The 18,649-nt window shown below is 46.9% G+C and overlaps 1 protein-coding gene across 1 annotated transcript; it reads left to right on the top strand.

Moving 5' to 3' along the window:
* The first annotated feature begins 8,972 nt into the window (after positions 1-8,972).
* On the top strand, positions 8,973-10,074 carry LOC123410693. Its single transcript, XM_045103631.1, has one exon. It carries the CDS (start codon positions 9,127-9,129, stop codon positions 9,874-9,876), a length of 750 nt encoding a protein of 249 aa, XP_044959566.1. The 5' UTR covers positions 8,973-9,126; the 3' UTR covers positions 9,877-10,074.
* The last annotated feature ends 8,575 nt before the right edge of the window (positions 10,075-18,649 follow it).

Raw genomic sequence — 18,649 nt, 5'->3', positions numbered from 1 at the left:
AAAACAGTAGCAACAAAATGACACGATCAACATGCTACGTCTATTAGTTTGGGTCTAGTCCATCACATGATTCTCCTAATGATGTGATCCCGTTATCAAGTGACAACACTTGCCTATGGCCAGGAAACCTTGACCATCTTTGATCAATGAGCTAGTCAACTAGAGGCTTACTAGGGACAGTGTTTTGTCTATGTATCCACACAAGTACTGTGTTTCCAATCAATACAATTATAGCATGGATAATAAACGATTATCATGAACTAAGAAATATAATAATAACTAATTTATTATTGCCTCTAGGGCATATTTCCAACATCATGACCCATGCACAAATCTTCGCCGGACGACATGATGAAAAGATGAAGTTGCAAACTCGCCGGAAGTCGCTTAGACGCCTGCCCCGCGGTGGGCGCCAACTGTCGTGGGTATAAGTCTGACAGTAGATGTGTAGGGTATGAAAGGATGGGCAGAGCCTTAGCTACCGCGAGGTTGTATGAGTTCAGGCCCCTCTACGGTGGAGGTAAAAGCCCTACGTCTCAGTGCTCTTGGGAGCTTAGTGTCGAGTGGAATATAGGGTTACACTAAATGCCAACCCTTGCACCAGTGGTGAAGGGCGGCTTACATAGAGTGCGCTGCCCTTCACAACGACCCGGTGGACAGGGGTGGAATACTGGCGAGTAAATGCCTACATTACAGGTAACGTATGCCTTAAATGCTAATAATGGTGTATGAAAACGTATGACCGTCGCCCTCCAGGGAGGTTACGATGTACAGAGTGGAATCCAGTCGGTACGTTTAATACGCTCCGAATGCTCGTCACTGACTGGATGATGGGGGAGTCGTCACCGACTGGATGATGGGGGAGTCCTTAGTTCAGTCGGAACTGTCTAAGGGCCTTCTCCTTTATGAAGGGTAGTCCTAGGGTAGGACCTATAGGGCAGGCCTATGACCCTACCCTGGGACTATAACCCCATCACACGCCATTTGGAATAATCCTCCGTATGGACCCGGTCTTTGCCAAGTCTTCGACTGCTTGGTTCTTAGCTCGGGGCACATGGTGTAGTTCCAATCTACATATGGGCATGTGCAGCCCAGCTCAAGGACCCATCCCGAGCCTGGCCGGAAAAACCCAGGCCGGGCCGGGTCGGGCTTTGTGTTCGGGCCGGGCTTGGGCTTGAAAATGGGCCTGGAAAGCAGTTCGGGCAAGGCATGGGCTTGCAAAAAAATAGTGATTCACATGGGGGCCTGGCCCGGAATTCACCTTTTATGCCCATTCGGGCTAGGCTCGGGCCTGATTTTACGTTTTTTTGGCCCGGCCGGGCCGGGCTCGGTCTTGAGATTTCCAGTTCGGGCTTTGTAAAGCCTGGCCTAAAGCCCAGCCTGGCCCGGGATATGCCCAGGTTTATTCCAATCCTTCGAAGTTGTTCTCCAGCTTCCTGACCACGCTATAGTAGGCTATCATTGATGGGCTCGGATGTCCCATTTCTTCATGACTTGGTTGACAACGAGATCTGAGTCGCCATAAAACATCAATCGGCGGATGCCGAGTGAGATGGCCATGTGGGGAAAATATAGCAAGGCCTCGTACTCGACCTCATTGTTGGATGAATCGAAGTGAATTTGGAGCACATAGCTCAATCGATCTCCCCTCGGGGGAATGAGAACCACCCAGCCCCCGAGCAACGGAGCATCTTGGATCCATCGAAGAACATAGTCCAATGCTCGGGGACGACTGGGGCAGGCTGCTCTTGCTCTACCCACTCGGCAAGGAAATCCACCACAGCCTGAGACCTGATTGCTTTCTTGGCTTCGAACTTGATCTCCAGTGCCAGGAGCTCAATCGCCCATTTGGCCACTCGGCCAGTCGCGTCCCGATTGTGCAGAATTTATGCTAAGGGAACATTGTTGATGACAGTGACCGAGTGATCTTGGAAATAGTGGACCACCTTCTTCGCATTCAGGTAGATCACATAGACCAGCTTTTGATAGTGCGGATACCTCTGTTTTGAAGGGGTCAACACTTCAGAAATGTAGTAAATTGGGCTTTGTACCTTGTATGCTTTGCATGTTTCTTCCCGCTCCACAGTGAGTACGATGATGACCACTTGTCTAGTGGCAACGACATACACGAGCAAGGGCTCCTAGCTGCTCAGAGCAGCCAACGCCGGCTGGGTGGAAAGCAGAGCATTGAGTTAGTTGAATCCGACCTGCGCTTCATTATCCACTCAAATTTGTGAGATTTCTTCATCAATCAGTAGAGAGGTAGGGCCTTCTCACCGAGTCACGAGATGAAGCAACTGAGGGCCGCGCGAGGCAGCCCGTAAGCCTTTGCACATCGTGGATGCGCTCCGGCCATCTCATATGGACGATGGCTCTGATTTTGTCAGGACTAGCATCGATCTCTCCCTCAGAAACAAGGAAACCGAGTAGCTTACCAGCCGGTACACCGAAAGGGCACTTAGGTTGGCGAAGGTTGGCGAAGGTTTCGGCAAGGTTGGCCAGCAGGTCGGAACCTTTCCTGGACTTGACCACGATGTTATCCATGTACGCTTCGACATTCCGAATGATTTGTTTCTGCAGACATTTTTGAATCATACGCTGGAATGTAGCTCCAGCGTTTTTGAGACCGAATGGCATCATGATGTAACAAAAACACCCGAATGGGGTGATGAAGGCTGTCTTTATTTCATTCGGTCCATACATTCAGATCCGATGGTACCCGGAGTATGCATCCACGAATGACAGGTGTTCACATCCAGGAGTAGAATCTACGATTTGATCTATGAGAGGAAAAGGGAAGTGGTCCTTCAGGAAGGCCCAATTGAGGTGCTTGAAGTCAATACACATTCGGAGTCTATTGTTCTTCTTTCTCACTAGGACCACGTTCTCCAACCACTCGGAGTGGTAGAACTCGCGGATGAACTCGGCAGCTAGGAGCCAAGCGATCTCCTCGCCGATTGCCTTATGCTTTTCTACGGAGGAGCGGCGCAGGTGCTCCTTGACAGGCTTGATCTTCAGGTCCACTCAGAGTTCATGCTCATCCAGCTTCGTGGGAATCCCCGGCATGTCACAAGGCTTCCATGTGAAGATGTCCCGTTTCTCATGGAGGAACTCGATGAGCTCGGCTTCCTATTTATCTCCGAGTGAGGTGGAGATGTTGGTCGCAGCAACACTCAGATCGGCAGAGTATCTAAACCTGGTTCATCTCGCCGGCGGATTCAGTGGCTGGCTGCTTCGACTTGAGCAGATCTGCGGTGTCCACCACTTTCTTGTACCCATCAAGCTTGGTTGCAAGGACCTTCTTGTTGGCAATTCTAGAGCCTTGCTGGAGGAACTCTTCGGAAACCTTCCGATTGCCAGTCACCGTGATCACGCCCTTCGGACCTGGCACCTTAAGTTTAAGATACACGTAACATGGACATGCCATGAAACGTGTGTAGGCGGGCCTACCCAGGATGGCGTGATAGGCACTCTGAATGTCGACCCCTCAAAGGTCAACCTTACCTTGCAAAAAAATTCTCCCTGCCGAATACAACACTTAGAGTGATCTGACCGAGTGACTCGGCTTTCTTCCCGGGGATGACCCCATGGAACTGCATGTTTCTCTTGCTCAGTCGGGGCAATGGGATGTCCATGGCCTTGAGAGTGTCCAAGTAGATGATGTTGATGTCGATGCCTCCGTCCATGAGGACTTTCCGCATGCGGAACCCATTGACTGCGGGGTCGGCCACCAGTGCCTACCTCCCTGGGGTGGCTATGCTGGCAGCGTGGTCCAACTGGCTGAAGATGACGGGCGTCTTTGCCCCGTCGAGGTACTTTGTGATAGCCGGGGCTGCCATGTTCACCTCCCGATTGATAACTTTCAATCGGCTCTTGCTCTCGATGTCCGCGAAGATCATGAGGGTCGCCTGAATGTTAGGATACCCGGAGGCATCCGGAGGGTCATCCTCATCCTCCTTGTCGCCGGAGGTCTCTTCGCCCATCTCCGTCTAGAGCAGTCGGCATTCGCGAGCCGTGTGCTTGGCGGGTATAGTCTCCCCTCCTCGTCTTTACGAGAATGAATCGGACAGGGCTGGTCCAACAGATTGCTCTTTGACTCGGCTTTCTTCTTACTATCCCAATCTTTTTTCTTCTTGGTTTTGCTTTGGCATTGTCCTAGGACAATAACTACTTCGGCTTTACCTCATGGGTCGCGTTTTCTCTTTTGCTTCTTTTCAGCGTTGCCCGATTGAGGGGTTTTGCTTGCTCAGCCCTTGTCATTGCGGAGATAGTCTTCTTCTTCACCATTCGTGTACCGATTGGCGATCTCCATGGCCCTACCAAGGGATAGATCCCCTGATCAGCCGGACTTGAGGATGAGCTCTCGATACCGAGTGCCCGCTTTGAAAGTCCACACGGCCTGCTGCTCCGTGACATTCTCAATGGTGTTGTGGAGAGTGGTCCACCGCTAGATGTACTTATGTAGACTTTCGTTGGTCTTCTGGACACAGTGTTGCAGCTCCGTTAATCCGTGCAGGCGCTTGTACGTGGCCTCGAATGTCTTGACGAACACTCGGACAAGATCTCCCCAGTTGTGAATGCTACTGGGGGCAGCTGGTTGAGCCATGCCCTCGCGGACCCCTCCAACATGAGGGGCAGATGCTTCATCGTGACGTAGTCATCGCCGCCACCGATCTGGGACGGCCACTCGGTAGTCTTCCAGCCAGGTCTTTGGCTTCGACTCGCCGTTGAATTTACCGATCCCCGTGGCCAACCGGTAGTTGGAGGGGATTTCGGCCTCTCGGATGTGTCGATCGAAGCACTTGAGACCGGACACTCCCCAGCCAGCTCGCGATCCATCGATCACTTGTTGCATGATGATGGACCGAGAGTTGAACTCGGGGGCCTAGTAGTCGCTGCCCTCATGACCGCGACACCGATTGGGGCTTGGCCTGCGGTCGTGAGGACGACCCCCAAGTGAGCCATTCCCTTGAGGGGGTCACCTGCTTCGGTCCCAATGACCTTGCCTCCAGTCACCCTGCAGGCAGCTTGAAAGATGAGGAGACCTTTGGCGTCGCCTGTGCACATGCGGGCTATGAACCGATTGCATGGTGTCCACCCGGACGGACTTGGTGTGAATGCGGTGCCACGACTGTGATACTGCAGAATTCTACTGTAAGGTCGTCTTCAGCAGAGCTTGGATCTGCCGAATGCCTTCTCGGGCCGTGTTGTCACTCGGCTGAATGAAATCAGTGATCCGATTGGTGGTGGCTAGGTTCAGCAGAGGAGTTCGCATCACCTCGATGTGTCGCAGGGGGTCGTTCGGAAACAACTGCGTGCGGCTGTAACGGGAGCTCCTTGAGGCACTCGCATTCGTCCAGGTTGGCCAGTCGTGCGTTTTCCAGCGCGATCTCCTCTGGGGTGTTCCCGGTGATGGGGTGCGGAGAACTTGATCGTTCCTTCGCCGGAGTTCCTCCCGCTGCTGCTCGGTGAGCGGATGCGGAATGTGGTGGTTGTCGTCGCCATGGCGATGCTCTCTGCCGTCACACTCGGGAGAATCCTCCAGGACGTGATCTGTGTTTCCTCCCTTGTTGGTGTCGGCCATCAGGATCTCGGTTGCACCCGTGCTGCTGTCGCGGTCAGAGTCGCCGAGTGACCCCTTGGTCGACGAAGGGAAGAGGCTGACGGTGGGCTCGTCAGAGCTGAGCATGGCCACCTATCCGGAGATGGCCTGGTTGGCCATAGCGTGCCTGATCCATCGCTACATTCACGAGCAACCGGGGAGCTTGCGGCGAACAGCAGCGGGACGCGGCGATGCTGAATGATACGAAACAGATGGCTGCCGGATCAGAACTCCATGTGCTACTGCTCTGAAATGCAACGTACCTCGTGTGGGGATGGTGTCGGTGTCGAGTGGCGCATCCTGCACCCACGCCGAGTCGTCGACGATAAAGATGAGGGAACCGAAGAGGATCTCTGTGTTGAGTGTCATCATGTTGATGAAAGTGTGAAAAATCTCCAACTTCGTAGGATTTGCTAAACGCTCAGCCCCACGGTGGGCGCCAACTGTCGTAGGAATGATACTGACAATAGTACCAGGGTTACAAACTATGGGGTGAAATCTAGCTAGGCGCATCAGATGCCCTACGTATCGAGCCCTGAGGATGGTGTTTTCTTATGGGGGTGTAAAAGATTACAAGTGTTGAACCCCTGAGCTACAGTCCGGGAGTGGCTTATATAATAGCTGCCATGACCATCTGAGTTCCATTACAAGGCAATTAATGGTAATAAAGATGGAAGTTACTATAAATGACACCTTAACACTTGGCGTTATAGGTAACGTAGGTCTTCACTTCACTTCATGTGGTGGATTAAGTCCTTAGTAGTTGCTACCTCTTCGGTGCCTTCACCTTATCGTGGTCCGAGGGACAGGATGCGTCCGATAGACGTGAGGTGGTCCAAGTGACTCTAAGCGGGCCGAGTGACTCTAAGCAGGCCGAGTGACCCTGAGCAGGCCGAGTGACGGTTGATGAACCGAATGAGGTCGAGGCTTCAACAGTGACTTTAAGGACACTGGTGTTCGTAAGGAGTCCTAGGTGGGCCTAAGGAAACAGGTCCGTAGGCCTACCCCTAATGTACAACCCCATCAGTGGGGGGCTCCGGGACCTCCGCCACCGCCTGTGAGCTCTATAAAGACCCCAATATTCCAGAAACCCTAGAAGAGAAGACGAAAAATCATTTCAGTGGCCCCAAGTTCCAGAAGCCAAGAAATCCAATCTAGAGCCCGTTCCGGAGGGGAACACGGTCACGGAGGGGTTCATCATCCTCATTGGTGCTCCCCCGATGATGCGTGAGTAGTTCATATCAAACCTACGGGTCAGTAGGCAGTAGATAGATGGCTATCTCTCCCGTTTTGTTTCTCAATACAATGGTCTCTTGGAGATCTACTTGATGTAACTCTATCTTTTGCGGTGTGTTTGTTGGCATCGCATTTCTTCTCCAACATTTCGTTTTTGTGTGGCCAACTTGATCTTTTTATCTTGCAATGCGAAGAAGTGCTTTGTGATGAGTTCGATCTTGCGATGCTCAATCTCAATGACAGAAAGAGACATGACACGCATGATAAAATGATGGGGTCTATTCCTACATGAATAGACCTTGTCTACATCATGTCATCGTTCTTAAAGCATTACTCCGTTTCTCCATGAACTTAATATACTAGATGCATGCTAGATGTAGGCAGGAGTCGGTCTACTTGTCTCACAAAATACAATATGTAGAGTCTTGAAGCTTTTGCTAATTGATGTTCCAAGCATCTAGGGGATCTCCTCAGAGTCCTTTGCCAATCCATTCATTGAACTCTTCCTGAAATATACTTGGTAGAATGATTAGTCCACTGAAATATATGTTGTTATTAATTACCAAAACCACCTAGAGATAAGTTGTGCTTTCAAGCCGGAGGGGGGAACCCATTGGACGAGGCCTCTTCATCATTTTTGCTGACTCCATGACCATGTGTGAGTAGTTCCTTCAGGACCTATGGGTTCATAGTAGTAGCTAGATGGTTCTCTCTCTTGCTTTTTCAATCCTCAATACCTTGTCCCCTTCTTCCTTCCTTAATTGGGATCAATCAGATGTAAGTTTGCGGTGTGTTTGTTGGGACATGATGATTTGTGAGTTTATGATCAGATTGTTTATTGAATCTATTTAAATCTTTGACATTTATTTGTTTTATAATTAATTAGTTGGGTATGATTTTTGATCTATTTGTCTTATTTGGCCAAGATTGATTGTTAGATCTTCAGAGGGAGTGGTGCATAGTAGCGGGTTCAATCTTGCGGTGATTTCTATATCCGAGTGACAAAATGGGGACACGACACGTATTTTATTATTACCACTAAGGAAAAAACGACGGGGTTTTATCTTATTGCTAGGTTTCTTCCAGTATACACTATGCCACCTTGTTTAACGTCTTACTTTGTTTATTTGAACTTAATACTTTGAGGTGCATGATGGATAACGGTCTTGGGATGGAGTAATAGTAGTAGATGAAGTTGGATTAATGGTCTACTTGTCACAGACGTAATGCCTACATGATATTATGCCATGAATGATCAGAGTCATACTCATTGCTATTCTTCTCAATTGCCCAACTATAGTTTGTTACCATGTTGTTTTCCTTCTTTTCCAGAAAGATAACTCTAGTGAAACTATGCCCCGCTCCATTCTCCTATTAATACATGCTTCAACAAGATTGCTCTTTACTTTTGTCGTACCACTATCTATCTATTTGGTTTTAATCTTATAACTAGCAAGAGAAGGGGCTTGACAAGCCCCTTCTCAAGTTGGATACAAAGTATTGTTTTTGTTTGACCTTGCTAGCTTGGTGATTCGTACTGATTTGATTGAACTTTGGTTCTGAATCAAGAGAAACATTTTTCTTTTGTGTTGTATCATCATTTCTCTTTGAAGCAAAACCCAACAACTACTACGCCTCTTTTATCTAGAAAATACAAATAATCTTGCATTAACCATAAATCTTCGTAGAAATAACGCACAACAAATGTAGTGCCTTTCCATTGGTCTAGCCACCGAAACAACACATGGCGGACCAGCATGCACGTGACACACCAACCTAAAGAACTTTTTTCAGTGTGGAACCCTCCTCGCAACATTAAAATGCCGCACTAATGATGCTATATCGCTCCACAAAATTCTCTTCGGATTATCTATAACACCAAAAGTTGTTTCTCTTTTTGCGTCCGTCCAAGCGCCGAAAGAACACTTCCTCGATCAGCATCCACGTGTGATGCCATCCAACCAATGTTTGTAGAAACCGACACTTTATAAAAATAGGAGCATCAACATTTAATTATTTGCATCTTTATTGTGCACACTGTCATTAAGGAGTAAATATAGATGATCAAATCCATGCATAGTAATGGAAGATATGAACAGTGATGCTTATCATAAAACCCTATTTTTTCATCCAAAATCTGGCATTCGGCAGTCCTTCCCCCACACACCTTTAAATAACCAGTTGCCACACTCCCTTTCCTTCCCCGACCCTGCTTTCAACTTCCAACTCCTCCCCCAAAACGCCAAAACCCAAACCCCACTCGGCGAAGAAGGAGAAGAAGCGGCGCAATGCTGGAGGCGCCGGCGATCCCTGAGTTGTGGAACACCGTGCACGGGTGGTTCACCCCATGGGTGTTGTTCGTCGTGCTCAATCTGGTCGTCGTCACCATCGTCATCACCTCCGTGGTCACGGCCCCGACGGAGAGCGGAGAAGGGGCTGCTGCCGGGGCTAACGTCGAGAAGAGCAGCCTGTCCGGCGGGCCGTCAACGGCGCTCGACTGGAACCGTTCGCCCGACCTGCCCCGCTTCACCGCCCCCGCCCATGGGGCCCCGGCGACCGGAGTGCTGGATCTGGGACAGCCCGACGAGCAACCGCCGCCGCCCGAGATGGAGCCGGAGAATCCGGATGAGCACGAGCACGAGCACACGCACATGGAGAGGAGCATGTCCGAGGCGGCCGTCGAGGCAGAGCTGCCGCGGCTGCCGGCGCGGCAGCGGAAGTCGGCTCGCGACAAATCGGCGTTCGCGTACATCGTGGCCGAGAAGGACAACGAGGTGGTGGAGGCGCGCAGGCCGGCGACGACGAGGGACGCGCATCGCCGCCACCACCTGGCGACGAAGCTAGAGGAGCCGGCCCCGGAGGAGGAGACTGAGGAAGCCGTCGGCGAGGTGGACGCGCGCGCGGACGAGTTCATCAACAAGTTCCACCACCAGCTGAAGCTGCAGCGCGCCGACTCCTTCATGCGCTCCCGGGGTACGCTCCACCGCCGCCAGAGGCGCGCTAGGTTGTCGTCTCCCGCAGCCGCGGGTGCTCCGTGATGCTCCACGGAGCTTCCCGCGCTAGCCTAGTGGATGAATGAATAATAAGGAAACAAAACCTGGCGTTCGAATCTTTGCCAAGAAATGACATTGCGGCGAGCCAGCTCTCAAGCGTTAAATCAACCAATGTTGTGTCGTTCGGCCCATGCTATGCGCCGCGGAATCTGAATATGTTTAATGCTGATGAGGGTTCTTCTGCGCCGTTTTGTCACCACACATCCTAACAAAAACAGTTTTTCATTCCCGTTCGGCTATTCTGTTTAGACAGACAACGGCGCACATTTCTCTCGTGCGGGTCTGAATGTACTGAAAGTTTGGCTTGTGCTCAGGTTCCTTCTGTTCCCGTGGCGTCTAGGCGTCATGTGGTGGGAAGACAAGAGAGCGCAAAGCACATGCCGAAGATCGCATCCCCATCTGAGGGCATCTCCAAACCATAACTTCCCTCTGGTATCTGTCTATTTATTGGGATCAATCTATGAACACTGATATTGAAGGCTGTCATTCAATATTATCCATATACATTTCAACAATAAAAAGAAATAATCGAACGAAATTCGTATAAACATGACAAATTTTATATAAAACAGACAACATTCATATAAACACGCCGGATTTTCATCACATTTCAAACAATTTAAACAAAAAAACATTTTGATCTTAAACCTATCCTATGACGACGTCCGGCATCCAAGCCCTTGCCGTCCTCCATCCATCGTATCCTTGGGCATTAGCGATAAGACCGATAAAGTAAAGTTGTGGTCACCGGCGAGAGAGAATGAGGCATGAAAGATGGACTGATCCCCATGGGACAGAAGGTCATGCCGTCTCTCATGCCCTATTCGTTTTCAAAGGAGTTTGCGCCTTGTCCGTAGCCGGTGGACGTGAGGTCCACGATGAAAATGGTGGCACCGATGTTGTCGTCATCCGACCGGACTGCCCGATAGTTCGTCGGTTGGGCATCCGAGCCGCAACTGGAGTTGTTCTTGTCCGCGATCATTTGCAGTTGTGCCTTCGCGGTTGTCGCTTCCTCGCGAGCAATGGCTTGAGTGCAGAGAGTTTGTAGATCACACGCTGCTCCGTGATGAAGTTGGGGTTTGTCACGGCCATGACCTCTATGGCCTCCTCAGTCGCGCGCTTGTCGTTGATTTGGCCATCTGCCAACCGGTGCTGCTCAAAGAGGAACATGTTGTATCGTTACTTCTCCTGCTCTTGTAGGAATTCCGACAAAAGCGCCGACGCAGGCTACTCCTTCACCATGGCGGCATTGAAGCATGCATGTGCCTAGTCCATGGTGAAGCCGACATGCACAGGGATGATCTCTCGTACGGTGTGGTTGGAGCCCGTCTCCATCATGAGGTCATCCTTGTTGTGGAAGACCTAAGGCAAGTTGGTCGGCATGCCAACCTCAATCCGCCAGGCACGACGGCTTTGCCAGGCAGCCGCAAGGGCGGCCATCTCATGCTTCATCCCGTCGACAGGCTTTCCCACGGAGCATTACCATACGCAGCTATGGAGGATGTCGTGTGGCCAAGCGAGGAGGATGTGGAGTGAGTTGCTTGTCTTGTGATGGAGTTAGCCGGGTGTGGTCGGGGTTTAAATAGCGGATTCCGATGAGGTCGAATACAAAAGCCATTCAACAGACTCATATAGATCCGCATTGAATTGCTTTCACGGTTCGAACCACGTGATCCGGATGTATGTGGACAGTTGGATGGTTATGGATGCCTGAATATTCGACCTTTATATACCTCGTTGCTTGCAGTGGTTGGATATGATGCAATTCAGTTGGATATGATGCAGTTCAGTCATTGACTCAGAAATGCATTGAAGATTATATGCCCAGTGCGAAAAGCATGGTCCCTGGTGGCTTTACGGACATGAGATGATCCCGCAGTGCTCAAATCGAATAGTAAAACAGTACTTCCTCCGTTTTAAAATAAGTGTCGTTGATTTAGTATAAAATTTCTACTAATTTAGTATAAATTTTATGACACTTATTTTAAGACAGAGGGATTACATTTTTTCGGTGACAGTATGAGTATTTTGAATCAAAGGAAAATAATCAAGCAGACAGCCCTGCTTGGGTCCTCCAAGTCAAAAAGTCAACCTCAACACGGTTAGGCTATGAACTGGGGCCGAAATCATGTTTCGATCCTAAACCGAAACACTAGCATGATTTGATCATGTCTGTGAAAAGAATCTGACAATTTTGTCGCGTCAACAGCCCTCACGTATTTTTCGCACGTGCACAACACTTAGGCCATGTTTTTAATACACATGTATTGAAAATAAAACCTCCGACGATCGTTTACTTTACAGCCCGTATCCTACACAGTTCGATAAGTTACATTTATAAATTAAATACAATTGTATTAAAATACCCATACCAAACGCGGCCTTAACGTTTTATTTACCCGGGAGACATCACCGTCTTGGCGTTTCCCACTGGCCCACCACTTGAACATGCATGTTAACCCTAGGACGTGGCAAAGGTGTGTGGTAAAATGGACATAATTGATCCATAAACGCAACTAATCCACAAAATCAACTCTGCATGAAAGAAATTCACACGTTTAACATCTCTGTGTTGGCCATATTACACTGTGTAATGTCTCACCTACGGACGCTACACTTCTGGCGAGCGTGACACCCGGGGTCACAATTATGGTTGTGTGGTGCCTAGGTGAAATAAGCCACACTACATTGTGTGGTTCTTAGTTAAAAGGAGTCGCAATATCTTATATTAAAAATTATATAACTTTTAATTTGTACATCCGATGAAAACTTGTCTTATATAAATGTTGTGTATTTTCTATGTTCTACACAATGTTTGCATTTTCATCGATGTTAAGATAAATTTTCTTGATGAAAACTCGGTTAAAAATGAATATAACTGACTGGATTTGTTAAGACTTATAAACTTGGCATGATGATGGTCATTGACATATAGCTCTTGTGCATTTGCATCTTGCATGAGTTTTACACTATATAATGTGTACGTTCACGTCATGTCTATGCTTGCCATGTTAGTCATCTTTAACATGTTCATGTCTTGCATCTAAGTGACCAACATGATATGAACGAAATTCCATCATAGAATGTTGCATTTTATAAGACTGTAAATAATCATGGCATCATATGATTATGGTATAATTATGAAAGTTAGAAAATTTTATGTCTACTTTAAATTCATGTCATTTTCATACCCACTAAATACTTGCATCACGATGTTTTCAGTTCCGCGAGATTGACACTTGTTAAATTCACCAAGTCCCTGGATGTCATCAGAACTTTGCATTTTGTAAAGTGCATAGTAAATCAACCATGCTTCAGATCATGTTATGTAATTTTCTATAACAAAATTTCTTTTGTATCATGTTAGTCACTTTTACTATGGATCTTATGAAATGCGACTTTCTATAACAGGATTTCATTTATTTCATATTAGTCACTTAGAGGCAAGACATGAACATGTTAAAGATGATTAAATGGCAAGCATTGGCATGGCGTGCACATACACATTATGTAGTGCAAAAATCATTTTGGATGAAAATGAATAAGGACAATTGCTATCATCATGCCAAGTTTGTAAGTCTTAACAAATTATGTGAGTTATACTATGATGCATTTTTATAACAGAGTTTTCATCAAGAAATTTGATCCTAACATAGATGAAAATCCCACCATTGCGTAGAACACAGAAAAATACACGACATTCATATAAGGCACATTATAATTGGATGCACGGATTAAAAGTTACAACTGTTTTAATATAAGGCAGTGTGGATCCTTTCAGCTACACGTCACACAACGTAGTATGGCTCCTTTCACCTAGGCGCCACACAATCAGAAGTGTGGTCCCGGTTACCATGATGGCGAGAGGTGTAGCATTCGTATGTCAGGCGCTACATAGTGTAGTATGACGCCCAAAAGCGGGCGCCACACAAATAGGTTAGGCATGTGAAATTTTTTCGCCCATAGTTTATTTTGTGAATTAGTTACGTCTATAGATCAATTGTGTCCATTTTGTCGTAGAGCCATCGACGTGACTCAGAAACAAATCGTAGTCAATCCTGACTGGACTTTATCATTCATTGCATAACTTCTCTAAAAGGAGCAACCTGAAGATATGGTAGAGTCAAAACAAAATGTACGCCGATCTAAAGCTTAAACGGTCTTGAACGATGAATTATACAAGCTAAGTTTAACCAGCATCTTTTTGGATGCGCTTGGTTGCCTGTATTTGTGCCAACAAGGCCTGTGCAGGATAAAAATGGCTTCTTCGGTTACGTGGGTTGCATGCAAGAGTTGGCCCGCATGAAACTTAAAGCAGCTCTGGGCCTAGCTCTAGAGAAGAAATCAAATCGGCTGTTTTTTGCAAGCCATGCATGTGCAAGCCATGTGTGGTGAGTGCGTGCATGTGTGGGGAAACGCGGGAGACGACGCGATGGCTCATAACTCCCCACCCCTCTCATGTCACCTTCCTCGTCAGTTCACACTCACTCCCTCTGTCTCACCTCCCACCGCCTGTTCGGTTTCTTCGATGGCCACTCCGTCATCTCGCAAGCTTGCATCCACTCTGGTCATCGCTAGAAGCAACCCCATCAAAGAGAGGTGGGTCGTCGGCCTGTCCTCCTCCAGAGTAGATCTAGCGCTGGCACTGCGAGCCCCCTTCCCTTTCTGCACCATGCTGTCGCCCAGGGCCAATGTATCGTCAGTGTTGGTCGCTCCGGCTCCACCATCAAAGCCATTCATGTACTCCTTTCATTGGAACCTCGCGAGGATCCAATACCCGCTAGTATCGTCTTTTGTCGGCCCCTCTTATGGTTTTTTTAACCTCATAAGAGGATTTTCTCCTCTGCGTATGGTGCAATGGAAGGGGAGCTCTAGGACACCGGCGTCGTCTTCGAGCCGACGTAGGACGAGATCCATGGCCGCGACGCTCGGAATGGTCACGTCCTGTTCATCGACCGCGCCAACACGCCTCTTCCCGCTGGGTTTTTCTCCACGATCGGCGTACGCATCACCAACAACCCACACTGTAAGCTCTCCAATCTATTTTTGATTCTTACTTAGGGTTCTTAGGGTAGTTCTAGTTGTGTTCTAGGACAATAGATTAGGCCCAATTCGATCCGATTCGACTCGATTCGGCCGGATTTGTTACTTGTCCACTGTTTTGGGGATGAACCAGAGTGCCCGTGTACCATGTTCATCCCATATGGCTAGTATCGCTGCTACACTATTAGTCTTAGTCGCATATTGTGTCTTTGTAGTGCTATTGTGCCTTTGTAGGTACCACATTGTAAGTTTCTACTGCCACATAATTACTTTGTACTACTCCAAGCTTAGTTATTACTGCCACATTGTTAGTCTTAGTGCTATTACTAGTGTTTGTTACTTGTTAGTGCTACTCTTGCTCCTCGTTTTGTTGTTGTTTGTTACTTGTTCGTGCTCATCTTGCTCATGTTTTTGCTGCTATTTGTTAGTTCTTAGAGCTCCTCCTGCTAGGGTACGTTAGTGCATATGGCATGAAAGTAGGACATATAACTGAATGCCAAACGTGGTAGGTGCAAGTAGGATATGTCTACCCTGGCTTGATTTGATCATTGCTACCTCTGGTCAGGGTGCTTTGATCACTAGTAACATTGATCATTGCTAGCTTTTGATGAGTGCTAGCATTGATCATTGATATATCCTTGTTAGTATTGGTCATGTGTTAGTACTAATGATTGTAAGCTATGCTTACTGATGTCCATCTTGCTGACAAAGTGATGAATACTGAGTGGGACAGAGTCGGTGCTAGTGCAAAGGTCGTCGCTCACACGGAAGGGGCGGAGGACCTCATCCCCACAAACAGGTGGCTGAAGAGGGTGAATCTCCCTCGCAGGGTGGCTGATGCGTGCATTTTGCATCATGCTTTTATATCAATATTTATTGCATTATGGGCTGTTAATACACATTATGGTACAATTCTTATGCCTTTTCTCTCTTATTTTACAAGGTTTACATAAAGAGGGAGAATGCCGGCAGATGGAATTCTTGACTGGAAAGGAGCAAATCTAAGGGACTTATTCTGCATAGCTCCAAAAGTCCTGAAAAGTTACAGAGAATTGTTTTGGAATATGTAAAATATAATGGGCGGAATAAATACCGGAGGGGACCCACTAGGAGGCCACAAGCCAGGGGGCGCGTCCTACCCCCTGGCCACGCACTGCGGGCTTGTGGGCCCCGTGGCAGGCCTCCGGTGCCCATCTTATGCTATATGAAGGGTTTTGACCTGGAAAAAAAATCAAGAGGGAGCTTTCGGGATGCAGCGCCACCGTATCGAGGGGAACTTCGACATAACCAATCTAGAGCTTTGGCGGAGCTATTTCGTCGGCTAAACTCCCCCCCAGTGGGGGAAATCGAAGACATCGTCATCACCAACGATCCTCTCATCGAGAGGGGGTTAATCTCCATCAACATCTTCATCAGCACAATCTCCTCTCCAAACCCTAGTTCATCTCTTGCATCTGATCTTTGTCTCAAAACTCAGATTGGTACTTGTGGTTTGCTAGTAGTGTTGATTACTCCTTGTAGTTGATGCTAGTTGGTTTATTTGGTGGAAGATCATATGTTCAGATACTTAGTGATTATTAATACTCCTTTGATTATGAACATGAATATGCTTTGTGAGTAGTTATGTTTGTTCCTGGGGACATGGGATAAGTCTTGTTATAATTAATCATGTGAATTTGGTATTCGTTTGATATTTTGATAAGATATATGTTGTCTCTCCTCTAGTGGTGTCATGTGAATGTCTACTACATGACACTTCACCATTATTTGGCACTAGAGGAAGGCATTGGGAAGTAATAAGTAGATGATGTGTTGCTAGAGCGATAGAAGCTTAAACCCTAGTTTTATGTGTTGCTTCATAAGGGGTTGATTTGGATCCATAGGTTTAATGCTATAGTTAGATTTATCTTAATTCTTCTTTCGTAGTTGTAGATGCTTGCGAGAGAGGTTGATCATAAGTGGGATATTTGTCCAAGTAAGGGAAGCACCCAAGCACCGGTCCACCCACATATCAAATTATCAAAGTAACGAACGTGAATCATTTGAGCATGATGAAAACTAGCTTGACATAAATTCCCATGTGTCCTGGGAGCGCTCTTCTTTATATAAGAGTTTGTCCTGGCTTGTCCTTTGCTACAAAAAGTATTGGGCCACTTTTCTGCACCATTGTTACATTTATTACTTGCTACTCGTTACAAATTACCTTATCACAAAACTACCTATTATCGATAATTTCAGTGCTTGAAGAGAATACCTTACTCAAAACCGCTTGTAATTTCCTTCTGCTCCTCGTTGGGTTCGACACTCTTATTTATCGGAAGGACTACGATAGATCCCCTACACTTGTGGGTCATGAAGACTCTTTTCTGGCACCATTGCCGGGGAGTGAAGCGCCTTTGGTAAGTGGAAGTTGGTATGGAAAAATTTATATACTATGCTGAAATTTACTGTCACTTGTCACTATGGAAAATAATCCTTTGAGGGGCTTGTTCGGCGTATCTTCACCCCGACCGTAAGCACAAAGAGATGATCCTAAACCTGCTGCACCTACTGAATATATTTATTATGATGTTCCTTCGGGTATGATAGAAAAACCGCTAGCTGTTCCTTATGCAGGAGATGGAACACTACATCCTGATTTGCACCTAATCTTTGTGGATGAAGTTTATGGATTATTTAAGCTTGCAGGTCTGCCCGAGGATGATCTAAAGAATAAGGTATTTCCTTTATCTTTCAAGTAAAAGGCATTGACATGGTATAGGCCATGTGATGATATTGGATCATGGAACTACAACCAATTGAAATTCGAATTTCATCAGAAGTTTTATCCTATGGATCTGGTTCATTGTGATTGGAATTATATATATAATTTTTGGCCTCATGAAGGAGAAAGAACCGCTCAAGCTTGGAGGAGGCTTAAGTAAATGTTATATTCATTTCCCAATCATGAGCGTCCGAGAGAAATTATTATTCAGTATTTTTATGCTCGGCTCTCTCGTAATGATCAATCCATGCTTGACACTTCTTGTTCTCGTTCCTTTATGAAGAAAGATATTGAATTCAAATGGGACTTATTGGAAATAACTAAATGCAACTCTGGAGATTGGGAACTCGACGAAGGTAACAAGTCAGGTATAAGCCTTAAGTTTGATTGTGTTAAATCCTTTAGAGACACCGATGCTTTTCGGGATTTTAGCACTAAATATGGACTTGACTCTCAGGTAGTAGCTTCATTTTGTGAATGTTTTGCTACTCATGTTGATCTCCCCAAGGAGAAGTGGTTTAAATATCATCCTCCCATTGAAGTTAAAGTGGTAGAACTTAATAAAGTTGAAGAAGAGACTACTATTTTATAATGTTGATCCTGTTATTCCTACTGCTTGTATTGAGAAACCACCCATTCCTGTTAGGATAAATCTTCAACTGTGGTTCGTAAGAGTTGTGCTAGAACACCTATACCTCCTGAGCAAATTAAAGTAGAACCTAATATTTCTATGGTTCAAGATCTCTTGGTTGATAATATTGATGGGCATGTCATTCACTTTTGTGATGAAGCCGCTAGAATTGTTAGACCTGATACTAAGGGAAAACACAGACCTATTGTTGGCGTGCATGTTGTTTCTGTTAAAATAGGAGATCATTGTTATCATGGCTTATGTGATGTGGGTGCTAGTGTCAGTTCAATTCACTTTACCTTATACCAAGAAATTATGAA

This window comes from Hordeum vulgare, chromosome 7H (assembly GCF_904849725.1).
Source record: "Hordeum vulgare subsp. vulgare chromosome 7H, MorexV3_pseudomolecules_assembly, whole genome shotgun sequence".
NCBI lineage: Eukaryota > Viridiplantae > Streptophyta > Magnoliopsida > Poales > Poaceae > Hordeum > Hordeum vulgare.
Note: the sequence above shows the minus strand (reverse complement) of the source record. Positions and strands in the feature narration are given on the sequence as shown.

Coding starts and splice junctions, on each gene's coding strand:
- LOC123410693 (XM_045103631.1), top strand. CDS start 9,127: ATGCTGGAGGCGCCGGCGATCCCTGAGTTGTGGAACACCGTGCACGGG.